General features: G+C 46.8%; 1 protein-coding gene across 1 annotated transcript; it reads left to right on the top strand.

Annotated features, from left to right (window-relative positions):
• Nucleotides 1-2,813: 2,813 nt before the first annotated feature.
• On the top strand, nt 2,814-26,499 carry OGFR (opioid growth factor receptor). Its single transcript, XM_075011523.1, is given in 10 exon segments — nt 2,814-3,020; nt 8,272-8,319; nt 11,317-11,379; nt 11,686-11,773; nt 13,252-13,330; nt 19,939-20,005; nt 22,018-22,166; nt 23,825-25,044; nt 25,047-25,139; nt 25,142-26,499. Coding segments are annotated over 10 exon segments (2,067 nt in total). The 3' UTR covers nt 25,195-26,499.
• The last annotated feature ends 1,354 nt before the right edge of the window (nt 26,500-27,853 follow it).

Raw genomic sequence — 27,853 nt, 5'->3', positions numbered from 1 at the left:
CATCCTGAAGAAAGAGGTGAGGAATCTGTCACACCAAAACAGGACATGCGAGAAATGGGGATGGAGGGAAGATAGCCAAGTATGATGCCTAGGTTTGACTAGGGAGGACAGAGGGGGAAGACCGATAAGCACAGTAAAAGACAGGCCATCTCTAGCAACCCATCTTGCAGGAAACTACAGGTACAAGAAAGAAGCTGCAGGAAACTGGCGCCCTGTTTAAGGGAAGGGAGATGTACGTCAGAGAGCCTGGTGGGTGCATTCATAGATTAGGTAACGATCCAGATTTTGAGGGGTGTCTCACGAGTGGCATATAATAGAAATAACTTATGCTTCTGTGGTGCTTTTGCCTGAGAACTTCTCCGTGAATCTGTGTTAATGTTAGGTAGGAAAGTATAATTATTGTCCTTGTTCAGGTGGGTAAGCTGAGGAGCAGAATTTAAATGAATTGCCTGATGTATCTCACTTGAGACGAGCTTCGGCCCTGATGTCGAATGTGGTAGAGTCCTCAAGATAAAGCTTCAACTCTACATAGATTGTGATGGCACGAAGGAGCAGGGTTTTCTTTTCCACAAGGCAACAGGCACAGTCCACGGAAGTCTGTTATTTTTAGAGTCGAAGATATCAAGAAAACCAGGGGGTACACTTATGCATTAGAACCCTTTTGGAAGACAGGGACAAAATCTTGTGGAGAATCCCTTTGGGACATTGTCTGTGCTTAATATACATGACTATCTTTCCAAACAAGGTATTTTTGCTAAGTTGACTGCAGGATTTGCCAGCTCTTTGGTTTTTGCAAAGCTGCATGATTGTGACACAGCATTTCACTGCAACAATCAAGAGTGGGTGGGAGTGTACAGCTTGCTGGATTTTCTGTCTTTTGCTTTTTTTTTTTTTTTTTAGCAGGTAGAAGATACAGTAATCCCTCAAAATACGGACATTCAGCGCACACATATCTTGCATTTATGTGAGGGGGTGGGGGGAACACTATGGGGAGACTCGCAGTCCCGCAGCTGGAGACTTCCCCCAGCTGACAGCTGCACTGTTGAGGAAAGGGAGGGAGAAGGCTTTTAGCCTGGATCCCGGCTCCCTGCTTGGGGGAACTGGGAAGCTGACCAGCTCAGGTCAGTTTCCCTGGTCTGGCAAGCAGTGGAGACCAAGGAACCAGGCTGCCCCTTTCCTGGCTCCCCCACCACTCTGGAAGTCAGGAAACTGACCAGCCCTGGGGGTGCTTGTCAGTTTCCCCGCTCATGCAAACCCAGGGGAGGTGGGAACGAGGCTGGAGCCTGGTTCCCAGGTCCCCTCGACTTGCTCAGAAATTTGAGTTGTGGGTGGGTTGCAGGAATGCAACCCCCATGGAACTGGAGGGTTTACTGTATTTAAAAGAAGTGGTTCTCAACCAGGGGTGCATGTACCCCTGGGGTTCTCAGCTCTTCCAGAGAGTACATTAACCAGTGTTTCTCAGCTATTTTTTTAAAGAATAAAACTGGACTTATTTTATGTTCATTTTTTAATTAATCCTTTTTGTACAGTCATAAAGAGGTGGAAAGTTTATCGCCTATAGGCAATTTCTCTCAAGTAACCAGTTACAATTAAGTTGTTTAAACAAATGCGTTGCAAGGGTAGAAATTGTCTGAAAACTGAAGGTACTGAGGGTACTTATTTTTTAAAGGGATAATTTAAAAAAAAAGAAAAAAAGTTGAGAAGCACTGTTGAAGAGCATCTGGAAACCATTTGTTCTGTGACAAATTCAAAATGAAAACCATCTCCCCCCTCCAAAAAAAATCACCAAAATGTTCTGCAAGATCACCTCTTCCCCTTGCTTTCAAGGAGTACTGGCTGCTTTGAAATGTTATCCCTTGGGTTTTTTCCCCCCCCCCCCTCCAAACACAAGGAAGATTAAGTTGATCACGTTCAAATGTGGGGTTTTAACCCTGATCTTCCAAAGAGGTATTTGTGTGCTTATGCTTGTGCACTACTGAAGTGGCCATGGTAGCCTGTATTCTTAACAAAACAAACCAGCAGTCATGTAGCACTTTAAAGACTAACAAAATAATTTATTAGGTGATGAGCTTTTGTGGGATAGACCCCCTTCTTCAGATCTAGAGCCTTACCAGAAGAGACTCAGCTTTTTATATATTGAGTCTGTACTAGTGAATCATCATCTGAAAAATTGACTCTGTCCTGAAAGCTCATCGCCTAATACATTATGTTGTTAGTCTTTAAAGTGCTCCATGACTGCTGGTTTGTTATGCACTATTAAAATCGAAACACATTTCAGGATGGGCTACAGCTCCCTCTTGCAGCGGGGCCAGGAAGGTGGTGAACGCAGGAGCTCTGCAGGGTGCCTGTTCTCTGCTAGAGCTTCTGCAAACCAAAAGGAGGACAGCGCAGCAGCCTCCTTTTGGCACCTTTGGGCGAGACCCCGAGCTGGCGGGCTTCACGCTGAGCAAAGCTCGCCCTCTCGGCGGAATGGGTCTGCGCAGCCTGTCTCCGAGTCACTGCACGTTTCACGATCCGCCTCGCCGTGAGCCGGGCTTGCACGGGCCGCGTCACTCCGGCTGGGCCCCAGCCCGCCGCGCTGGAAAGGCGGCGGCACCACGCGACCCGGAGAACCCAGCGAGGGACGGGAGACAACGCCAACGTTCCACGGCGCTACCTCAGCCAATGAGGGAGCGGGCTGCAGGGAAGGAGGGGTGGAGCCGGCTGCGCCGCACGCCTCCATCTCGCCACCCACGTGGCTTTGGCTTTGTACCCCTCCCAGCTTCTACCGCAGCGTCTCTTTCGCTTTCCTTTCCCAGCAGCTGGCGGCCCTGATGGCGGCGTGGGGGCGCTTTCGCGAGCTGGGGGACGGCGAGAAGAGAGACTGGTGCTTCTGGGAGTACGACTCTACCTGGGAAAGCGATGAGGGGGAAGAGCTGGAGGGGGAAGGGAAGGGGTCGCTGGCGGCCCGAGCAGACGGAGAGGAAGAGGAGTCTCAGCCGGGATGTAGGCGGGGCTCACATCAGGGCAGCGGCTCACAGGTGACTCCTGCGCCTGAGCTTTCTGTTTGTGAAGTGGGGGAGACCTGGAAGGGAGCACGGGAGCTGTTTTGGGAGGGCGGTGGGAAACGTGTTAACCCTCCACTGTGCCTGAAGGTGAGGAGAGAGCCCCTCACTATCAGATCTGTGGAGGGAGATAAATATCAATTTGTGTCCCCTAGGCCTGGCGGGGTAGTGATAAACAATCTTCTTTCCCTTCCTCCTTGCAAGTAATCTGTCTTCTGACTTTCAAATTTCCACCATCTCCCAGCTGTAATGCAAATGTTTCTCTAGGTTGAATAGTTTTTCCTTTTCTTTGCATTACTCTTGCAGGTGTTACTATTTGATTTGAGGCTGCCTACTTTATTCTGTGGCTTTGAGAACTACAAAGCTTGCACTCGTTATAGTGTTACAGACACCTTGCAGCATGGGTCACTAACTGAGCCACAGTGTCTCAGAGCCTCTTCTGTCTAATTTCAAGAACAGGAGCAGGTAGAAGTAGCTTCAGAGAGGTCCATGTTCTCCTCTTAGTGGGATCAGTGTCATATTATTTTGCCATATTCTTAATGAACCATGGCTTAGGGCATCTCAAAGAAGGGACACACAAGCTTGCTAATGAACTTAGCAGGAGGTGGGTATTTGGGGCACGAGTGGGCCCCTGGGCTTACCGTTCAATGGAAAATTTAAAATAAACATTCATTTTGTGCTCCGCTGAAGCTCCATTAAATTGTCCCATGCTGTTTCTGACTATCTTTCCCAGCATTCCTGGTAAGCAAGACAATTTTGTTTATAAATCTACTTTCTGCCATGTATATTCAGTTGAGTTCACTTTCCTAAGTCTTTAAGGGTGCATTTTGCTTTTTGACATCATAGCTGAGCATAGTTGATACTGAGGATCTGTTGTTGCTATAACAACTGCATCCACTCACTGACTTTGTGCATGCATGTGTGTGAGAGACCTGTTATTGCGGGTAGGTGTTATTCTTAAGATTATCAAGCAATGTTTCTTTTCACTTTTAAGAATGAAATAATGTTTGCTGGGTTTTCAAAAAGTTGCTTCAAGAAGGAGCATTCTAGATCAGCAGTGAACCAGAAAAAGGCCACATGCTCATGTCATACTGTAATTTAATAAATCCTTTAGGGGGTGTAAAATCTGGTTATTTGGCTCTGAGTCCAGAAAATGTTAGTTGAATAGTGGTGGTACTTTAGTCTGTTATAAAGTTTCTCACTGTCCTCATCAGTGAATGTTAATAACAATTCCAGGATGCTGTTTAAAGCAGGTATGTTGTTTTGCTTTTTGTCTTTTTTACACTGAACAGAAAATCAAAAGCTCCACAGTTTTTCTTCGCTCCTCTCATCTTTGGGAAATGGAAACTAAGCTTAGTAGTCAGTTTCACTTTGGTGACTTGGGTCAGTGCAGTTTGAAAGATAAGAGGTTGCACATCTTAGTTTGCTTTTTTTAAGGAAGATTATATTTTTAAATTATTTAGAAGCTCAATGGGAGTGTTCAAGGTATAATCAAAAATCTATTCTATTGAAACACTAAGTAATACCTGATTCTTCAGGGGCCCATATTTGATTATATGCTTGCAAACAAAACTGAGACTTAGATCCTGCAAATGAATCAACCCATGCCCACCACAGCAGCAGCATAGATTTCTTTTGTCTTCACTGGGGTTTTGCTGTGGCAGATCCATTTGCAGCATTTAGTTCTGGGACCTTAAGTCTCAAGTGTCTGAAGTATTTCATGAAATGCAGGAAGGGTATCCTTGTGGAAGAACTTGGTTGCTGTAAAGTCAAACTTAATTCTAAATGGAGGTTTGATTGTAAAGAGTGGGGAAACACTTTTTTACAAATCTTCAAACCAATATTTATTCTTATAGAAGCACCACTGGCTCTTCAGCCCTCCAAACAAGCAGATGTTCCTCTGGATTGTACTAATGCAGTAGACCCAAAAGTGGAATTAATTAGAAACTGCTTTTTCTTTTCTACGCTAAGAAAATTGTCTGTTGATAAAGAATGCACCTGAACTGGTGCTGGATATAATTTAAATCGGAACAGAGGCAAAGACAACCTGTTTTCAGGACAACTGTGTAGATTTTTCATGTGCTGCTTTAAATGGATGTTGTTGAGGCTTCTTACTTCCAAAATACCAGCCACCTGCTTCTGGAAACTTCAACTCCTCCTTTATAAATGTATCCCCATCATCTTAAATAAATTCTTCCATAGTTTTCGAGGTGAGTGGGGAAACCCTTGCACATGCACAAAAAAGATAAGTTTTCTTGCAGTTCTCTTATTACACACATCAGCAACTGCAAATGGCTGTGATCAGTTTTCAAAAGCAATATTATTTCTGCTTACATTAACCTATCTTAGATTCCTTTCTTTATTCTACTGTTCTGTTGCACCACCATCCCTCTCTAACAAGTGAGTTGTCCCATTCTCATTTTTGTGGGGCTGAAACCTCTCTTTCCTCTATCTGCTCTTCCCGGGATGCTGGCAGCATTCCCTTTACACAAGTCTTGCTGTTATCTTCCTTTCTTTCCTTGCCACTGGCTGCTGCTCCTTGTTCACATTACCCAACCGTCTTCCAGCTTTGTGTGTTTTCTCTCATTTGTCATACAGTAATGTGCTGTGTAATGGGAGGATGTTGGAGGGACACACGCTTCAAAATTTGCTCAACATTGGATGTCATGAAAATATAGAGATTTTGTTCTGCCTGTAAAGTTTTGTGATCTTGACTTTTTAAAAAAAATCTGGAAGAAAATGGAAGCTGCTGCACTTTTTTTTTTACCCTCTCTTGGTGATCTTTATAGAAACTTAACTTCAGGAGTGAATCAGGTATGTCTTCTCTGCTTGCCTGTCTGATGCTCTAAGGGATTCCTCTGTCTCAGATTCAGCTGCTTTCTTTCGTACTTTTTGCATTATGTCTATTTTGACCGCTCTTGTCTCTTGTAGACCGAATCCTCCTCCAGAATGGGAGCTGGTCTTCTATTCTATATGACAGCTGATTGTGTTAGGGGATATTGATCTAGCAGAATATTTAACCCCCCTCCTCTCTTGGTTATGGGGATATCCATGTAAATGTTCAAGATTTTAAGCTACTTTTTTCTGTGGGGAAACCCTTTCTCCGAAGGAATCTAAGAAAGAAGTCCATACAACATTTGGGAGATGTGTGTTAAGTATTTTTATTATTTAAAATCATCAATTGGAGAGAGAAATCTCTTGATGACAAACAGTTTGGTACATAATCTAATTCCCCCTCAATGCAGTAGATGCTGATTACTGTTCGACTGTTGTCTGAAAAGTCTCTGTTCCCCAGACAGGAGGAGGAAATTACAATGGTCAGATAATCATCCAAAAAAAAAAAGTGTGGGGAGGGGGGCATTGTTGTTCTTGGAATTGCTGAGCACCGAGGGCTAGATCCAGCTAAGCACTTGGGGTCTGGTCCCAAATCCATTGAAGCTGAGGGAAAGATTCCCGTTAAGGCCCTTTAGGCACAAGTAGTCTCACTGAAATCAATGGGACTTTGCATCTATGTCTACACTACAAAAATAACTTCAAAGTTGCTTACTTCGAAGTAAGCAACTTCAAAGCTAAGTGTCTACACACACCCTACTTTGCAGTTAAACTTCGAAGTAGGGCACCACTCCATTCCCGGGAATGGAGTAAGGACTTCAAAGTTGGGCTCCCTACTTTGAAGTTAACTTTGAAGCAAGAGAAAATGTGTGTAGGCTCTCTGTTGGCTACTTGTATGTAGTGCCTAACTTCAAAGTTAGTTCCTAGTGTAGACACACCCTCCATGCATTTGTGGGTATGTCGGCACTATCCAGCTTTTAATGACAGGGTTATGTCAAGACAACCTTGTCTTGATGGGGAAGGGGGTCAGAGGCCTTGTGACCCTCCTGTATGCCATGGGCAGGAGTGGGGCGAGGAACCAGAGTTTGAGTGTCCTGGAAAACTAGCAGGAGGATCTGGTGCCCTCCGCTGGCATCAGCCTCCCTGTGCTTACCGACAGCGGTGATGGGAAGTGGAGCAATCCAGCTGTGATCCCTGAGCTAATGACTATGTTACTTGGGAGATCCGGATCACCCTCCAGTGCGTTCACTGGAGGGAAGTGGAGTCACATTGTTCTACTTCTAACCTCCCGCTGGTGCCCGTGAGTGTGGGGGACCCTGACCCCTGTAGCTGATGCTAGTCCCTTGGGCTGTGTCAATTAAGGGAGGGAATTTGGGGGAAGAGGCAAAGCAGAACAGGGGGGTGAGGAAGAAGCGGGGCAGGGCTGGGACCCAGGTAGGAGGGGATGTTGTCCCAGCCCTTCCCTGGCCTAGGGGTGGCACAGAGAGGAGTCACATCGGGGAGGGGTTGTCTTGTGTTCAGTTCCTACCATCTTCCCCTCTGTCCTTCCTCACTGGTCACCCTGGCCTTGTTGCTAATGGTCGGCTTGTCTGAATACTATCTGTCCTTCCTTTTGCTAACAGAATTCTTCCACTCCCTGCGAGGGAGGTTCACTTGGGGGGCAGCAGAGCTCTCCTGCCGACAAAGCAGCGCTCATACTTTCACTCGCTGCTGCCAAACTTTCATTCATTAGGCAGGGGCATTATTTTTAAGCACCTGTGATTGACAAAACTTTTGTTATTCAGGTGCAAGTGTTGAGAGATCCTGAGGTTTGAACATGTGCTGAAGTGTCTTGCTGGATTGCAGCCAGAAGGCCCAGCACCCTGCAGGAGATGTAGCTGCATCTTTCTTTTTCTTGCATATTTTAATGGCAGTTCTGTCACACAATCCACTGTAAAGCCAAATCAGTTCAGTAATGGCACTCTTAACTCCCCCATCTGTGTAATGCTGGCAAGGAGAAAGTGATGCTTTAGCCACTGATTTGTCTGAGTGCTAGCACATTCATTAATAAGCCATAGACTTCTAAGGCAGGATTGTCCTTTCACTTGTAGCTGCTTTATCCCATTGTGTAATTTCAGGGACAAGCAGACTTGCTCCTGAATTTGTCAGCTCATCAGAAGAAGGAGTCAGGCGTGCGTGTGTGTGTGTTTAATATCAATTTGCAATATAAACAGTGTAACTTTGTAACTAACAGAACTTGTCACTGAATGACAGATTTAAAAGGAGTAAAACTTTACCGGGGGTGTCTTGGTGCTGATGAGTGTACTGTAGTTTTTTTTAAATGTAACTAAAATTTGGTTTCAATAATGTCACCTTAAGTCTCTTGTTAATTTTTTTTTTTTTCCCCCCCACAAAGGAGCGAAGAAGACCAGCCATCTCATCCATTGGTTATAGAGGTTCTGAGGTAGGATTGCAACCGTTTGCCTGTTTAGGAAGGTGTCGCCAATGGTGGTGGGAATATATTTAAATAATTCCTGGCTGTGTTGTCTTGCACAGACGAGCATTGTTGCTAGCTAGATGCACAACTTCTTCTCTTCCCCTCTGAGCTACGGCACCTTAGAGACTGACAAATTTGTTAGTTCTTGAGCTTTCATGGGTAAAACCCACTTCATCAGATAGAAATGGAGGGGAAAAGCAGAATCTAGGGTTTATGTAGCAGGGATTGGGGGAGGGAAGTAAGTTACCTGTCATTAGGAGGACCAGCTAACGAAGCAAGTTAAGCTGAACATGTCTTATTCCTGTGAATATCAAAGGTGGGGCAATTGCTTTTGTAATATATAAGCCTGAATAGAGATCTTAACTGAGTTGTCTATTACAAGGTCAATTTCCCCATCTTTGATACTGGCAGGAATGAGATGCATGTGACTTAAGGAAAGTCTACGCTACAGGGGAAAGTTGAATTAACGTATGGAATTCTAGGTATTACATTAATTACATAGCTGGCGTCATTGTATCTTAAATTTGGCTTCGTCCCTGAGTATAGACAGTGCAGTCTACGGGCGAGTACGCGCTCGTTGACTTCCTTTATGTCTAACGGGGGTGAGTGGACAGGAGTGTAGGTGCCCTCTAAGTTCTACTTAGTGCATCACTACTAGACACATTAAATTGAACTCTGGAAGATCGACCACAGCAAGATCAATCTTCCCTGAAGTGAAGACGTCCCCTTAATCAGCTTCATCAACTCGTCCACTGGTCCTGCTAATGCCAGGTAATGGCCTTCCTTGCCCCACCTCTACTCCGTGCTATATAAACCTGGATTTTGTTTTTCCTCTCCATTTTTATTTGATGAAGTGGGTTCTACCCACAAAAGCTCACGATAATAATATTTTAGTTTCTAAGGTGCCACCGGACTGGTGGTTGTGTGAAAGTTATGGGCTAATATGGCTACCCCTCTGAGCTGTGAAAGAGTTCAGTGAAATTCTAAGTGGGGGGGTGGCCACCTAAATACCTTGCATTTGGGTTGAACTAGCCCTTTTGCTCTTGGGAAATGGGTGGAGATGAGTTCTAGGCTTCAGTTGTCAACACTGTCTAGGGCATGACAAAAGGTGTCTGTCACAAGGTGGGTATGCCCCATCACAGAGTGTTGGTTCACATGCGTCAAAAGACACAACCAGCTGTGGGACCATCAGCATGGGACCTACTATAAAATGTGGTAGTACTGCCTAATGACTGGAGTCAAAGCCACCCTTCCACACAGGGTTGCCTGGCCTCATGGCCCCCCACGTCTGAGGTGCTGTGTGGCCTGTTGGTTTGTTGGGAAAGTGGTGTTCATGTAAGGTATGTGGTATCCAAGGCAAGTGGACTCAGACCTTCCCTCTTCCTGCAAGCCACAGGCCAGAGCATTGGTTGTGGTACTCACCCATTCAGTGTGAATCCCACTGAACCTGACTAGTTCCCTGGCTCATTCGCTGAAGAGAAGTCTCCCTTAGGCGGCTGCCTGTCTTCTCTTCTTCAGCTTTGCTGCACTGATCTCCAGGGCCCTTGAGCGACATAGCTCCTGCCTGTGTGGTCTGTTCTCTGGGCTGTGTAGTAGCTCCCTGGAGAGAGCCTACCCACGCTCAGTTGAGCTGCTTCCTTTTATACCGTCTCTGGGCTGAGCATGGCCAGCTGAGTCTGAGGTGGGAGAGGTCTCCTCAGCCTGCAAAGCACAGTTAGCCCTTTCAGGGCTGGCGTAGGGTAGGTATGCCCTGTCAGGGTCTCCTTTTTATTCCTTTCCAAAAACTAGAGTTAACAAGGAAAGTTTTATTTTGTAGGGCTTCCTTTACTGTCTATTGTGGAAAAATACAACATACTATTTAAAGCCTTAGTGTAGACCAAACTGTAACATATCTTTAAGAAATGCTGCACTTTGTAGCTTAGGCCATATCTACGCTAAGTCAAAAAGTCGATTTAAGATGCACAATTCCAGATCTGACAATAATATTATGTCGACCCCGCTATGCATCGTAGATTGATATTTTTTTTTCTGGTCATCCACACAGCAGGATGTAAATGGGAGAAACTCTCCTTTCAACCTCCCTTACTTACCAGGGTCAACTGTAGAGCCCTGGTGGCTTGATTTAGCATGATCCCACTAGGCATGTTAAATTAAACCCCAAAAAGTCAACCCCGAAAGGGTCGATCGTCCATTAAGTATGAATATACCTTAAGTCTATGCAGGGTTTTGATATTTGGGCCTCATTCCAGTTAGCATTGTGTTTCCTACAGTCCAAGGGTGATATTTGTGGGGGTTGGATCACTTGTCTCCCTAGAACACACAGGAAGATTCCAGTTGAGAGGGCAAAAGACAAACTCTGCAGAAGTTGATGCACTCAAACCATCTGACCCTAGTTTAGGCCCAGAAGAAAGAAAAAGCTGAATTAAGAGAGGAGAAGTCAAGCTGTCCTAGTCTGAAGGCACTTTCAAGGAAGCAATGAAATAATCAGAATACTAGAGCTGGTGCTGAAGTATAGGTGAACCCATAGCCTGTCTACATGTGGAGGTGAGAATTAATAGCTTAATGAAGGATACTTGAGTGGGAGAAGGAAGTATTTACAGGAAAGGCTGAGGTTTGGAGATATACCTATGTCATAGAACTGGAAGGGACCTTCAGAAGTTGTCACGTCCAGTCTCCTGCCCTCATAGCAGGATCTGTCAGCATCCTGACAGATTTTTTTTTTTAATCTATTTGCTCTAGATCCCTAAATGGCCCCCTAAAGGATTGAACTTACAACCTTGGGTTAGGAGGCCAGTGCTCAAACCACTGAGCTATTCCCCACAAGTCTTGTTAGCCAGACTTTCTCATGTTAGCCAGAATGTCATTAAAAGCATCATTAGCAACCAACTCTTCAAGAAGAAACATGACAAAACAGTGTTTTCTGTGGTCTGGCTTGCTGAGCCATCTCTTTTCTCTTCTCTTCAGTTCTCCATGGGACGCAACTGGACAGCCGCAAAAGACATGCAGAGATACAGACGACATTATCCGGTATTGGCTGGAGATTTAGGAACTTCCTGTCTTTGACAGTTTTTCTTCTTCATGTGCTAACCACAAGGGCCACTTAGCTGATTAAAGTATGTCATTTGATCAGACTTAAGGTGGTAGATGGATGAGGAGTATTAAAATAATGATAAAGTAAATAAGGGTTGTCTCCTCATCCAGTCACTGAGATGTACTACATCCTGCTGGCTCAGGAACAAGGTGTTCCCTCCCAATCAATGTTCTGAGACTTGTAACCAATATAAAAACTCGGCGGATGATTGTTATGTATTAAAATGTCTCTCTCTTCTGAAGGGTTTGGAAGAAAGGGAAGAAGATGCTGAAGAGGAGGAGATGTGGAATTTAAGTTTTTACAAAAACGAAATTCAATTTTTGCCTCATGGTATGTTTGACCTGGACATCTTATACGTGCAGGTGTAAGGCGGATGAACATGCACAGTATGATGCAGAGTGAAAGGAAGGGTTAGAATCCAGATCTCCTGATTCCCAGCCCTGTGTTCAGTCCACCAGAGCCCTGTCCTATGTTGACATAGCTCCAGGATGCACAAATACATGTGTGTGGCACATGCAGTAGTAACTCACCATGTATCCATCAAAGTTCTCTGTTTGAAAGGCTCTTTGTTTTTTTAAAAGATTTAACTCATTGGAGCAGGCAGCGTTCCTTGCTGGGCTGCTCTGTAGTAGTTAAATGATATTAGTTGCCAGCAGGGCTTGTAAGCAAAGTGTAAAATGTTTTCTGTTCTACGTCTTTCCATCACAGCACACTAATGTCCTTAGACTCCCTTCATAGCTTTGCAGTGCTGAGCTGCAGGTGTGAACTTTCAGCTATCTAAATGTGTTTAGCCATCCAGCTCTCTCTCATGCCCACTTCCTGTGTTACGAACTCTCATTCCAACGTGCTGTCACGTCAGGTGTATACACAACCGAAATGACAAAAACCGCCACTCAGAGGGAAAACCACGACAGTCCATTGCTGGTCTGCAGCTAAGAAGTGAGATGAGTGTTTAACCTGATATAACATCTTTAAAGTCTGGAGGCTATTTTCTCAAGGATTCTTCCAGATCCAGCTATGGTGCCCACTGGGATATCCATCTCCATACAAGAGTGTGAGACTCTCAAAGTCCTGGAAGGCTTTGCTCCCCTTTGTAGGGCCTGATCTTGAAAAGTGCTGCACGTCAGTGGCCTCCACAGGGGTTGAGAATGCTCTATGCCAGTGTTCCCTCTAATTTTTTCCATCCATGGGCAGGACAAATTTTGTTGTGTGCATCAAGTCGTGCAGATGTGCACCTCCAGTAGCAACACATGCTGCTCTGCTAATCAGATTGGCGGCCCCTTAATCTCTAGTGGGTGACCGCCCAAGTGCTGAGTTTACCATCATGTAGAACGTACTTGGGTCGTTGCACGATTAGGCCTAAAGTAGCAGCAGACCCATGGTGGGAGAATCTACTCCTCATTTTTTGTATGATAGCAGAGCAAAAACAATAGCAGGCTGGTTACTTTCTGGCTTTTGTAATGCTTGGCCTTTTGGAAAATAATCTACCAATACACAGTTATTTGGATGTGCAAAGGGATGCAGGATTGAGTCCTTACTCAAGAATAGTGTTTTCCTTAATGTCTGCAATCCAATGTATGCAAAAATCTACACTGTTAAAAACATAATTATTTTAGGGCCCCTTGGAAAGAACATTAGGTTGTCATCATGTTCAAAGTGCTCTTTTTATGGAGACTGCCCTGACCTCTTGAAGACAAAGGTCCTATTTTGAGTAATTATGTCCTATCCCTTGAAGAATTGGTCGACTTTATGCGTGTTCACTTGCTGCCATTTCTTCTCACTTCCCACTTTTTTTACCCACGCTCTAGGCTTGCTTATTGATGAGCTCCTTGAAGCTTGGCAGGAGGATTATGAGACTCTGGAAGAAAATCATTCTTATATACAATGGTAAATAGTTATTACAAAAGGAGATGTCTCTTAGAATGATGTCCTTGTGATGTCTGTCTCAAGGAATTTGCTGATTCAGAGCTGCTGCAGCTGGCTTCACAGAAATCCCTGTGGCCCTCCTGAGTTCTAAATTTGTGATATTTATTTTAGTCACTTCTTGTGAAAGTAACAAGAAGACACAGATTTCCCCTGTAGCTTTGTCAGAAGTCTTCAGTCCCCAGCTGCCATATATCTGGAAACTGGGTACTGGGCAACCATGTTTTGGTGATTGTCAAGTTAAAAATAATTACTGCTTCTTCTTCGAGTGTCCCCGTGGGTGCTCCACAATAGGTGACGGGCTTGCCCGACGCCGCAGATCGGATCTTCCAAGCAGTTTCTGCCGGACCGCACATGCGCCGGCGTGCGCCGCTCCCTTGCGCGCTCCTGGCCACGTGCGCGATCCGGTCCCCGCCAGTTCCTCTTAACCGCCGTCGGCTGCAGACGGAATCCGACGAGGCTAAGGCCAAACAGCGTATTCAACGACTTTATCTGTTTTTCTTTCAAAGTTTTTTCAGATACTTAGGCTACTGTGAGTTAGCCGGTTGTTATTTTGCAAAAAAAAAAAAAAAAAAAAAGAACAAACAACAACAAACAAACTACGAGCGGGACAGCTTCAGCCAGTCCCAGTAACAAGCGCCGGAGGCCAGGAGCTACGGCCATCAGCCCTCCTGCTGAGGCAGGCCATCGGACGGGGAAAACAGCACAAAGAAGGTGCTAAGTACCCACTTAATAAAACTCAAAGACTCACCAACAATGTCCTCTTCAGGCTTTAAAAAATGTGAGTCCTGCCGAGAGGCGATGCCAGTGTCCGATGGGCACAGCCTATGCATAAGGTGCCTGGGGGAGTCCCATGTGGCACAAAAATGCGCCTTCTGTGCAAAATTAACGACCAGAGCACGGAGAGACAGGGAGATGCGCATTAAAATGCTGCTTCTGGATAAGGCCTTCCAGCCAGACGTGCCAGAGCGGCCGCAGCAGGAGGGACCCTCCGGGGCCCTTAAAAGGAAAGCTGCCTCCCTCACTCCATCAGCGCAGAAACGGAGGAAAGTCTCTCCAGCCCGATCCCTGCCGGCAGCAACAGTGAGCGGGACGGGAGGAGCACACAGCCCCCAGCCGCAGCAACAGCTGATCGGCGGCGGCACGGAGAGCCACGTGCAAACGGCTCAGCCTCCGATGATCAGCCAGCCGCCCCGCACCGCAGGCAGGGCGGCTGCTAAACAAGCGCCGGCACCGCAGGCAGTGGCACCGACCCCGGCGGTGCAGAGCGCGCAGGCACGTAGCCTGCAGGCGCAGAAGGACACCGCACGTGCGGCACCGCCTTCGAGCGTGCCTAGCACGGTGCCAACGGGGCCGGGATCCCCCGTGCGTCAGGGGGCGGAGTCACCTCCTCCAGGGAGGGGGAAGGCTGCACACAAGAGGAGGCATTGCAGCCCCTCTCCGGACAGGGCTGTGGAGCTGCTTTCTCACAGCCCTCTGCTTACATTGCAGACTCCAACCAGAAGGCAGGGGTCCCTCCTAGCCTACCCGGAGCCCCCTTCTCCATTTTTGCAACCAGCCTCACCCTGGATGGCACCACCTTCACCCTTCCTGGGGTTTGAACCACTGGACTATTATGCGAAGTCACTCTCTCCAGTGTCTCGACGATCTCCCTCCCCCAGACGCAGAGGGTACACACCAAGGGAGTGGTCTAGGTCACCCTCCCAAGAACAGTGCCTATACTGCCATGGTCGCCCCTACCACGCGGGGCATACACACCATCGGCAATCTACTAGGGACGGATCCCCACAAACTATCTCGTACCCCCGAGGGCAGTCGCGACCGGGGACAGAGACTCAAGCATCTCAAGGGGGACTGGTCATGGAACCCCGAGATTTTCCCTCCCAAACCTCTAGCGAGAGGGTGTACCATCACCAGCAGGAACCGGAAGGGTCCAGAGAGATGTACCCCAGCGGTTCCTCACTCTCTTCCCCGGACGAGGCTATGGCCCTGGGGGACGTCCATCCTACGGACGATCTCAAACAGTTTCAGGAGCTGTTTAAGAGGGTGGCCTTCACGCAAGGCATCCAGACAGCAGAGGTGCAAGAGAAACACCATAAGCTCCTCAAAAATTTGAGACCTCCGGCCTCTTCCAGAGTAGCAATACCGCTTGATGAAGCGATCTTAGAGTCCGCCACTACGATATGGCAGACCCCTGCAACTATTCCGCCTGTCCAAAAGAGAGCGGATAAGAAATACTTCGTGCCGGCGAAGGGCATGGAGTTCCTGTTTAGCCACCCACAGCCAAACTCCCTGGTGGTGGAGTCCTCGCAACAAAGATCAAAAACATCTCAATTTAAAACAGGAGGAACGGACAAAGATGCCAAGAAGCTAGAGCTGTTCGGCAGAAAGGTCTACTCCTCCTCCACTTAAACGTTGCGAATCGCAAATTACGCAGCGCACTTAGCGAACCATAATTTTGACAACTATTCCAGGTTAACTTCCCTCATGGACTTGCTTCCAGAGGACAAAAAGCCGGTCCTCAAGGCCATAGTGCAAGAAGGCTACGCGGCTGCGAGGATGGGAGTTCAGATTGATTTGGACGTTGCGGACACGGCAGCACGTTCCACAGCAACCGCAGTGGTGATGCGAAGGGAGTCCTGGCTCCAGACCTCGGGTATACCGAGGGATCTGCAGGCGAAGATAGTTGACCTTCCCTTCGACTCGCAGAAGCTGTTTGCTGAATCAACTGACTCGGTCCTTCATTCCAGTAAAGATTCAAGAGCCACACTCAGGACCCTGGGGATTTACACCCCCCCATACACAAAGAAAAGGTACTACCCTCAGCAGAGGCGGTACCAGTACCAGCAACAGCGCCCCCAGTATCACAGGGGTTACGAGCAAGGGCGACATCAACAGCACCAGCAATACAGAACTCCCAGGCGACGCTCACAACAGGGCCGTGCGTCCTCGGGGCGGGGCCAAAGGCCACAAGTTTGACATACAGATCCAGGGCTGCGCCATCACTACCATCGCACATGGTCATCCGAAGCGGCTATTTCACCATCGCCTCCGACCATTCTACGACCAGTGGCAAAGGATCACCACAGACAAATGGGTGCTGGAGATCATAGCCACGGGGTACGCCATCCCCTTCCAGTCGCTCCCACCGTCACGACCTCCACCCAAGCCCCACCTCCAGGAGGCCTCCCACGTAGCGAGGCTCAGGCAGGAGGTGGCCCATCTCATGTTTATCGGGGCGGTGGAAAGAGTGCCGGAGCAACTGCACAGGAAAGGGTTCTACTCCAGGTATTTCCTCACGGAGAAAAAGACAGGAGGCTGGAGGCCCATCTTAGACCTTCGCGGCCTCAACAGGTACCTGCGCAAGCAGCGTTTTCGGATGACCACGATCGCCTCCATCCTTACAGCTCTGGACGATGGAGACTGGTTCGCAGCCCTCGATTTACAAGACGCGTACTTCCACATAACCATCCATCCGGCTCACCGGCGATTCCTCCGGTTCATGGTGGGCAACGAACACTTCCAATACAAGGTCCTACCGTTTGGCCTCTCCTCGGCCCCCAGAGTCTTCACCAAGACCTTGGCAGTGGTGTCAGCCTACCTGCACAGACGGGGGGTATTCATTTTCCCGTATCTGGACGACTGCCTGCTCAAAGGGGCCTCGAAAGGAGAGGTTCTGCGCATGATATGCGTCACAGCAAACACGTTCTCCTCACTTGGCCTGGTTATCAATCTGGCAAAATCACAAATAGACCCCACACAGGACATAGAGTTCATAGGGGCTCGCATAAACTCGGTTACAGCGAGAGTATACCTACCAGAGGCTCGCTTTCGGGCCATCGGTTCCCTCGTGCAGGTCATCACCTTCAGCCCTACGGTGCCGGTCTTGACGTGCCTGCAGCTGCTGGGCCACATGGCAGCGGCGACGTTTGTGGTGCAGAACGCCAGGTTACACATGCGCAGCATGCAGCACTGGCTGGCGAGTGTATACAAACCGGCAGTACACACCGTTCACAAGGTGGTGTCGCCCACAGCCGGGGTGCGCAAATCCCTGCAATGGTGGGTAAACCCCAGGAACTTGCTAACAGGGGTACCCTTCCACCAGCCGCAAATATCGGTTTTTCTCACTACAGATGCCTCCCTCATAGGGTGGGGAGCGCACATGGGCAAAGAGGTGACTCAAGGACTGTGGTCACCCACGGAACAGTCACTACACATCAACGTACTGGAGCTCAGAGCAGTGTTCAACGCCTGCAAACACTTTCGAGACCACATACAAGGCAAAGTCGTCGGGATCAGTACAGACAATACCTCCACCATGTTTTATATAAACAGGCAAGGAGGAGCTCGATCCCCTGCCTTATGCGCGGAAGCAATCCGCTTATGGAACTGGTGCATCGCCCACGATATAATTTTGAAAGCCTCATACTTGCCGGGTGCGCACAACGTGAAGGCAGACCAGCTGAGCAGGCGTTTTGCGCTCACCCACGAGTGGCAGATCCGTCCCGATCTGCTACGGTCGATTTTCCACGCATGGGGTTTTCCCCAAATAGATCTGTTTGCCACTCAGCACAACAAGCAGTGCCCACGATTCTGCTCCAGGGCAGGACTGGGATGGGGGTCCCTGGGGGACGCGTTCGCGATCCCGTGGGGGGGCCCCCTGCTTTATGCGTTTCCTCCCACAGTGCTGATCCACAAAGTTTTGCAAAAGGCCAGGAGGGAAAGGGCCCGGATGATCCTGATAGTCCCAACGTGGGATCGCCAACAATGGTTCCCCCTACTCCTGCGCATGTCGGACCGTCCACCGATGCCTCTTCCGGTGGCACCGGATCTGCTCACGCAAGCGCAGGGGTCCGTAGTGCATCCGCACCCCCACAGCCTGCGACTGCAAGCGTGGTTAATCCATGGCTCAGCTCCCTAGAGAGCACATGCACAGTGGCAGTACAACATGTCCTAGAAAGTAGCAGGAGGACTTCCACTAGGAAGACCTACAAACAAAAATGGACTCGCTTCACGGCTTGGTGTTCTACCAAACAGCTGGCCCCCCTTTCGGTGCCTATACCTACAATTCTAGAGTATTTACTGGACCTCAAGAGAGGAGGACTCTCACTATCCTCGTTAAAGGTCCACCTTGCCGCCATCTCGGCGTTCAGACATGAGGAGGAAGGGCACACGGTGTTCGCCCACCCTATGGTTACCAGGTTCCTCAAAGGGTTGATAAACCTCTACCCCCCTCGGAAACCGATTTCACCTTCGTGGAACTTGGACCTAGTGCTTACCACACTGATGGGACCACCGTTCGAGCCCTTGGCCACGGTTCCCCTCCGCCTCCTTACAATTAAGACGACCTTTCTTCTCGCAATTATGTCAGCTCGTAGGGTGAGCGAGCTCGCGGCAGTCATGGCAACGCCACCCTGCACTGTTTTTTCCAAGGAGGCGGTAACCATACGGCTGCATCCAGCCTTTGTCCCCAAAGTTTCTTCCGAGTTTCACATCAACGAACCTATTGTTCTACCCTCGTTTTATCCAAAACCTCATAACTCCAACGAAGAGGCGCGCCTACACCTCCTGGACGTGAGGAGGGCGCTAGCCTTCTACGTAGACAGGACCAAGTCCTTCCGGAAAACGGATAGACTCCTAGTCTCCCTCGCTCCCAAATCGAAAGGAGAGGGTCTCTCCTCGCAGAGAATCTCAGAGCACATTGTATCCTGCATAAAAATGTGCTATGAGCTCAGAAAGACTCCTTTATTGACCACTCACAGGGCTCATTCCACCAGGGCGGTGGCGGCATCAACAGCCTTTTTCAAGGGCGTTGCGTTAAAAGACATTTGCAGAGCGGCGACCTGGTCGTCCTACGACACCTTCGCCAAACATTACGCCCTTCACAGGGTATTCCAAGAGGATACCCGTCTCTCTGCAGCGGTCCTCTCGGGGACAAGCTGCACATAATCCGATTACCCACCTCCTATCTTGGGTTACTGCTGGGTAGTCACCTATTGTGGAGCACCCACGGGGACACTCGAAGAAGAAAGAGAAGTTACTCACCGTAGTAACGGTGGTTCTTCGAGATGTGTCCCCGTGGGTGCTCCACTACCCGCCTATCCTCCCCGCTTCGGATCTCTGTTAGTGTTTTGCAGGGGCACCCGAGGCGGTTGGTCGAGGAACTGGTGGGGACCGGAGCGCGCACGTGGCCAGGAGCGCGCAAGGGAGCGGCGCGCACCGGCGCATGTGCGGTCCGGCAGAAACTGCTTGGAAGATCCGATCTGCGGCGCCGGGCAAGCCCGTCACCTATTGTGGAGCACCCACGGGGACACATCTCGAAGAACCACCGTTACTACGGTGAGTAACTTCTCTTTTTCGTATGAGCGTGTATAATGATTTCTAGCAGTGTGGCTTTGGTTGTAACAGACTAAATTTATTCCTGGTGTGTTTCAAAATGTAACATCCTCTCAAAGAGGACCATATTTGGTATCTACAATATTGAAGATATTTCTGTTCCTTTGTTTTTGAGGAGCATGTGCACTGAAGTCAATTTCTCTTTTATGTAATCTGCAAATCTTCTTCCCCTTCAGGTTATTTCCTTTGCGTGAGCGTGGGATGAACTGGCGTGCAAAGCCCATCACACGTAAAGAAATTCAGGTATGACTCTTCTATTTCAAATCTCTTCTATTTGAAAGGCAGGCAGAATCATAGAATGCTAGGACTGGAAGGGACCTTGAGAGGTCATCGAGATCAGCCCCCTGCCCTTATGGCTGGACCAAGTGCTGTCTAGACCATCCCTGATAGACAGTTATCTAACCTGTGCTTAAACGTCTTCAGAAATGGATTTTCCACAACCTCCCTAGGCAATTCATTCTAGTGTTTGACCACCCTGACAGTTAGGAACTTTTTCCTAATGTCTAACCTTAAACCTCCCTTGCTGCAGTTTAAGCCCAGTGCTTCTTGTTCTAGCCTCAGAGGCCAAGAAGAACAAGTTTTCTCCCTCCTCCTTATGACACCCTTTTAGGTAACTGAAAACCGCTATCATGTCCCCCCTTAATCATCTTTTTTCCAAACTAAACAAGCCCAGTTCTTTCAGCCTGTCTTCATAGGTTGTGTTCTCTAGACCTTTGATCATTCTTGTTGCTCTTTTCTGGACCCTTTCCAATTTCTCTACATCTTTCTTGAAATGCGGCACCCAGAACTGGACACAATACTGCAACTGAGGCCTAACCAGCGCAGAGTAGAGCGGAAGAATGATTTCTTGTGTCTTGTTCACAACACACCTGTTAATGCATCCCAGAATCATGGTTGTGGTGTTGGTTTTTTTTTTTGTTTGGTTTTTGTGGTGGTGGTTTTTTTTGCGCAACAGCATCACACTGTTGACTCATACTTAATTTGTGGTCCACTATAACCCCTAGATCCCTTTCGGCCATACTCCTTCCTAGATGCTTGCTTCCCATTCTGTACGTGTGAAACTGATTGTTCCTTCCTAAGTGGAGCACATTGCATTTGTCTTTATTAAACTTCATCCTGTTTACTTCAGACCATTTCTCAACTAGGTACACTTTAGAGGATTCAGCTAGGTACACTTTTGCCCTATACTATCTAAGGTTGTTCCATTTCCTTCACCATAATGGAGCCAGTTCCAGTGGCTGCTGAATGCAGCTTTCAGTGCTCTTTTTGCTCGTTAAGTGTCCTCAGCAATAGATTATAGGTTTCAAAATAGAAAAGCAGTCAAGTAGCACTTTAAAGACTAAGAAAATAATTTATTAGGTGGGACAGACCCGCTTCTTCAGACCATAGCCATACCAGAACAGACTCAATATTTAAGGCACAGAGAACCAAAAATAGTAATCAAAGTTGACAAATCAGAAAAAAAATGATCAAGGTGAGCAAATCAGAGAGCTGGGGGGAGTGGGGCAAGAATTAGATTAAGCCAAGTATGCCAAAGAGCCCCTATAATGTCCCAGAAAGTTTGCATACCAGTTCAAACCATGTGTTAATATGTCAAAGTTGAATATGAAAGAGAGTTTAATAGAGTGGATCGCTTTGTTAATTACTGAAGAGTCTGCGTTTTACTGAGGAAGAATTTCCAGTCTGCTTTACAAAGAGAAGCTGCTGAACTCTCTTTCATATTCAAATTCAACACATTAACGCGTGGTTTGAACTGGGATGCAAACTTTCTGGGACATTATAGGGGCCCTTTGGCATACTTGGCTTAATCTAATTCTTGACTCCACCCCCGCCCCTCTGCTCTCTGATTTGCTCACCTGGATAAGTTTTTTCTGATTTGTCAATTTTGATTACTGGTTTGGTTCTCTGTGTCTTAAATATTAAGTCTGTTCTGGTATGGCTATGGTATGAAGAAGTGGGTCTGTCCCACAAAAGCTCACCTAATAAATTATTTTGTTTAGTCTTTAAAGTGCTACTTGACTGCTTTTTTGTTTTGATAGTATATAGACTAACATGTCGTCTTCTTCTCTGTTACTAGAGTATAGGTTTGTTGAGGTAAGCAAGAAGTAACCAATGAAGATTCCAAATGCATCTTTTAACACAATAGTCATTTATAAGCATTGTGGGTAACTAACATGCCTCTTAAATAACTGATGCTGATCAAAATCTTTTTGAGTTGCCACACATGCAAATTTTGAGCCTTTTGTGCATTTCAGGCCTTTAAGAAATCCGCAGAAGTTATGCAAAGGTTCATTAGGGCTTACAAACTCATGCTGGGTTTTTATGGAATAAACTTGATAAATGAAGAAACAGGGGAAGTGAGAAGAGCAGAAAACTGGCTTCAGAGATTTCACAACCTTGATCGGTAAGTGCCATTTACATTTTTGACTTTTTTTTTTTCTTCCTTCTCTTTTGGGAGAGAAAAATGACCTTAAATCAAATGATTTAGTCGTCTACTGAGATTTGTCGAGGGTAGGCATGTTAGTCTGTAGTGTCACAAAAAAAACCAAGCAGTCCTGTAGTAACTTCAATTGTCAATCTTTAAGGTGCTACAGGACTGCTTGTTTTTTGTGAGATTTCTGGGTTAGAAGTAGTGTGATATGACCACAGAATGGGGAGCTGACTAGCCAAGAATTTAGGTACCATTTTTCTGGCAGTTCCACTGGCTCTTTAGCTTGGGGAGGCCTCTGGCACCGTTCAGATTGTTTTAAATCCCATCAGCTGCTTAGAAGCCTCAGCTGAGAGTGATGGGCCCCTTGTGAGCCAAGTATGTATTTTGTGTTACTGCTCCCCCATTACCAACCAAAACTCCATTTGAGTCTCCCTCAGGCTGTTATAAAGGCTTAGAGACTGTCATATTGGCTGCCTGGGATTTTGTCTGCCTGATTAGATTTCCCATCAGTGGGATGGGCCCTAGGCAGCTGTAATCTCAGAAATCCACTGGAGGAGTTTTCACCTATAGCTCAGAGTATGGAGGGATTACTTCCTTTAAGCTTAATTCTTTTAAGAACTGCTGAGAATGCAGTTTGGCTTTACAAATAAAGTAATCACAGGAACTGAGTAAAGTTCCCTAGGCACAGCTGGCAACTTGGAATCAGAACTCCTGGATTCTGTTGTTGGCTGAGAGAACAACAGCTTGTTGTGTGTGACCTTGGACAAATCACTTCACCTCTCAGTCACACATATAGCACTACAGGTTGCACCTCACCGGTCTGGCACTCTTCGGGCCTCCATGGTTCTGAACAAGAGATTTTGCCAAACTTGGAGAAGTTAATGCACCTTGATCCCTGCCCCCTCCCCATCCCCATCCCCATCCCCGCTGGCTATCTGGCTCCAGGCCTCAGGTCCTGCCCAGGGTTGCTGGGAGAAGCTGGCACTCCAGCCCTGGTCCGCCATCCAGGGTAAGCTGGCTGGCTGCCTTCCTGCCCTGGCTCTCTGGTCTAGGAACATCCTTGATTCTGCCAAATTAGAGATGTTACCAGACCAGAGAGTGCCAGTTTCAGGAGGTGCGACCTGTAAAGTAATTCTGTCTGGTTCCTAGGGTGTTCATAAGGCTGTCTCAATGCCTGTAAGGTGCTTTCAGGTCCTGAGGTGAAAAGTGCTATTTGAGTGCAGAGTAGTGTTGTTGTAGGTTGCATTGCTATTCTTGATTGGAAATATCAAATCTCTATTCCACTAAGTATTTTTGTTGTTAGAACTATACCTCAGTGATGGCAGAGAGACAAACGCACACGGCCATTTTGGAATTTGGATGTCGTTTGCTGTCTGCTGCATTGTTAAATGGAACATAAAGACAAGGATGGGGTAGCATTACTGAGGGCTGGAGCAGGTAGGCTAGATATTACTGCAGTAGATGCTGTAAAAATAACACTGGCATAAATGTGATTTACCGTTCAAGATTTGTTGAAGATACCTGCTCGGCTTCAAGTGGGGCTCGGAACTGCTGCTTTTGCTTAAAGATGTCATTTTCCTGATACGCTGTCATCAGTTTTTATCCCTCCCTCCCCCCCATCTGTCTCTCAGGTTTAGTCACAACAATTTGCGGATAACACGTATTCTGAAGTGTCTGGGAGAGATGGGGTATGAACACTATCAAGTACAACTGGTGAAGTTTTTTCTAACGGAGACTCTTGTTTTCGAAACACTCCCAAATGTTAAGAGAAGTGCCTTGGATTACTTCCTCTTCACCATCAGAAGCAAGCAGATGCGAAGGGAACTGATACACTATGCATGGCAGCACTTCAGACCTCGGGATAGGTTTGTATGGGGGCCTCATAAGAAGCTCCTGACGTACAAACCACAGTTGTCAAAGTCCCAGCTCTGCCCAAAAGCCGATGGAGAGAAGGAATGCGCCAGAGATAAAGAAGCAGAGGGAACAAACGAAACCTGTCCTGTAAACAGGGAGGGGACAATTGGAGATGCTAAAGACTCACAAATCATCGAGGTGACTGATGAATGTATCTCAGAGGAGCTAAACAAGCATGGTGCCATGCATGTCGCAGAGCAAGGAGACCGTGATCTGAGTGAGGACCTTATGGGCTTGGGGGATGGGGCAGAGTGTGACGGGCTAAAGGAAAACAAGAAAAGAAAGCTTGAGATGAACAGGCTAAGTGGTAAGTGTCCTGGACCATTGAAAAGTCCCACTGACATTGAGAGGATCTCTTATAACCTTGAGGAGTTTGCCATTAACCAAGAGACCACAGAGGTGCTTCCAGAATTGCTGGAAAAGGATGACTCAGTAGCAGTAGAAGAAGATGACATGAGTAGTGGTGACTTAAAGGTGTCCGAGACATCTGATGCACCTGTAAAAAGGAGGAAAGTTGATGAGGCAATGCCAGAAAAGAGTGCTGTAAATGTGGCAATACCTTTGGATGCTGACACTACTACCTGCAGCACACAAGCAGCAAAGCCAGAGGCTGTGGGCTGTGGAGCTGAGAATGGGGAAGTTAGGGAAGAAGACACTGTTGTGGAGGAAATGAGTGTGAAAAGTGAGAACGGTGCAGCAGGTGTATCTTTGAATTCATTGCGTGGCTCTGAGATTAGTAAGCCTGGTCTGCCTTCTCCGTCAGGGAGTAGCTCAATGCTACGTGAAGCAAACACAGAGCACCAATATAACAAAAGTCTACCAGCAAGTGAAAGTCTGGCAGATGACAGAGAACAGGTAGAAGGGGCAAAAGACATGAATGCAAGAGGGGAAGCAAAAGCCCCAGACAAGAGCCATGGCCAAGAGAGTCCTCAGCTTAGTCTGTAGCATCTTGTCCCAAAAAAGCCAGTGCTAGGGTCATAGCACAAAAAGCTGATAGGGTTGAGGTTTCAGGAGAACTGAATGATCAGCAAACAGTGGAAAACACATGGCAATTGCACCAGAGCAAGGAGAGGAGGCAGCGCCGTGATGTTCAAGGAGCATGGAAGAGTGATTTGGACTCCAAAGACAGGTGGAAAAGGCATCTTCTTTGAAACAGTCCAGAATAAACCCTCCCTTCCCATCTGGTTGTCCTAACTAGGAAGAACCTACTTATTTAACTAAATAGGGAAGGCCCTCAACCTCTTCCTGCTCCTATTTGTATCTGAGATACTGAACTCTCCATTATGCCTCTCTTTTTTTTGTATAGACCAAAGCAAAGAATAACAGCCCCTCTTACCACCTGCCCCCCTTCCCCCCTCAAAAAAAGATGGAGGCTGTTACCTCTTTGCCTCTTTTTTAGTAAGTGTTCTAATGAAGAAGACAAAGCTTTGAAAGAATAAAGTTCTTATTAAACAAGCGATTTTAATCCATAGAATTCAGATGTTTGTAGAAAAACAATTGGCAGGATTTATTTTTTACCAGATAACTCCTCTTGGGCACCTTGTAAATGGTCATCCGGACAAGGGTTTTAATGGCTGTTTCCCTGGCAAAGGTCAGTACAAGGCCTTCTTGCTTCTCTTGGTTGGGTTCTGTTGACATAGGTTTTTATGGAGACCCCAGTATGGTTGCAAAGGTTATCCTGCTTGAAGCTTGGTGCTATTCTGTTCCTTGTGAGTAAGGGTCCCCCATTTTTCAGTTTCACGTGTGTGAAAATGCAAATGCCTTTCCATTGGTAAGTTACTTAATTTGAGAACGTAGTTTGGAATGTGAGAGTCATTGATTAAACTACACTGTCAAAATGTTGACGAATATTAACCTGAACAGAGTGGGGAATGTTTCCAATCTGTGTGCAGGGAATTTGTGGGTCTAATTCCCTCTACCTTGAGCACATGTCACTCATGCATTTATTGCAAGGGTTGTTAGGAGACTGGAAACCACTGGCCTGTAAAAGAAAAGGGAACAGGGAGGGAGGGAGGAGATTCATCTATAAATCAGGAAAGAATCTGACCCCCCAGGACCCCCTTTTCCCCTTCTGTGTAGAGCCATGATGATCTTTCAAGTATTACTTTTTTCACTAGTTACAAAGCCTTTAACTGTGTACCATTGAAGTTTTTGTCAGGCTACTGTTCCCTTGTCCTTTAGTGCTGATTTTCACCCTGAGTGATTTTAATCCCTTTTCTAATTTGGGCAGCTGGCGTACCAGTAGCATTCTGTCTCAGACTCTCCCAAGTGTGTTCTGCCGCATGTCTTGTGCCCTGTTGGAGAACAGTGCTCTCTCAGAGCTCTCTGCCTTTAAGCTGTGAATCAGTTAATTGAGCTGTTGAGGGTTTTTCTGTGGGGTTCCCCCCCCCCCCCCAAACAGGGGCATCAGAAGATTTTCTCGTCAATCTCTGCCCCCTTGTGACCTGCACTGATGTTTTGTTACTACCGTCTAATCTGCAGTTCATGTTCATAATATGTGTGTCAGCGTTTGTAAATTCACCTGGCATGAAGGAGCATCGTACAATGTAATGTTGTGTATATATTAAGAATATTGAGGTGTTTACCAAGGTGGATGCATTTCACCAAGCCGAAGGAAACTGGACTTGATGTTACCTGAAATTCTGGTTCTGTTTTTGGTCTTTTTTTAAAATGCCATTTGGTTTTGTGTAGAGCATTGCAGCAACTTAAGTCCACCCTCTGTCAGAGAAGAGGGTTCAGTCGCGCACACAGGGTGAACATTTTTCCTCTGCCTGTTCCTGCTATAAAGCAAAGAATCTTTTACTGTTCTTGGTTTTGATCTGTGAGTGACTTTCTCCAGACTTGTATCCCCTGATCCAGCATGGCACATACACTTGTATAACTCTGAGCATGTGTGTCGCAGTCTCATGAAGCCAGTGAGGCTAATCAGTGCTTATATGCTTATAGTTATACACAGTAAAGGCCTTAAAAACCAATTTGTTTTTCTTCTAGAGAAAAAACAGTTCTATTTAAGTATTCCGTGAAACTCTCACAATCTTGCATAGTTGGAGACCACTTTCATAAAAATCAATGTTTTCCTGTAAGTCTTGTACAGATTTATAACTTTTAAATTATTACTAAGTAATGACACTCTTCCTGATTGTTCATACCTGGCCCACTTTGTTAAGCGTGTGTGGTGATGTTTTTTCAATATCTCCATGTAAGCCTTGATCTGGAGTGTGAAACAATCTTCTGTCTTGTTCAGGTTTAGTATTTCAACTGTAGATGTTTTGAATGAGTTTACAGAAGAGATTTTTTTCATTGTCCATAGCTGTACAACAGGATCTGATGGTACATTTAATGTATATTAAACTATGATTTTACTACAAACCAGTTTTGGGTGTAATTTTTTTCCCCACCTGTAAAGTTATAAAGTTCACACTAGTGAGATTGTTTGTTTGTTGGAGGAACTTACAGACTGTTGCACAGCTCAAAAACGTCTCTTTGTGGAGAGGGATCTGCAGCGTCTTCCTGGGCAATCTGCATTCTAAACTTGGTTCTGGCCAAGCTGGTTGTGTAAGATCTGTCCTAGTTCATTCCTTTTCATTGCTGTCTTCCTTACAAACACATACACCCCATTACCCAGTATTGTAAACTGAGTGCTTGGGTGGCTGCCCAGGAGAGATTCGGATGCTGCCCAGCTGACTGGTAGGCAGCCCACAACTAGCAGCATGTTTCTTTTGGTGAAGCACATCTGCATGTTCCTC

This window comes from Carettochelys insculpta, chromosome 17, assembly GCF_033958435.1.
Source record: "Carettochelys insculpta isolate YL-2023 chromosome 17, ASM3395843v1, whole genome shotgun sequence".
In the NCBI taxonomy this organism is placed as follows: domain Eukaryota; kingdom Metazoa; phylum Chordata; order Testudines; family Carettochelyidae; genus Carettochelys; species Carettochelys insculpta.
Note: the sequence above shows the minus strand (reverse complement) of the source record. Positions and strands in the feature narration are given on the sequence as shown.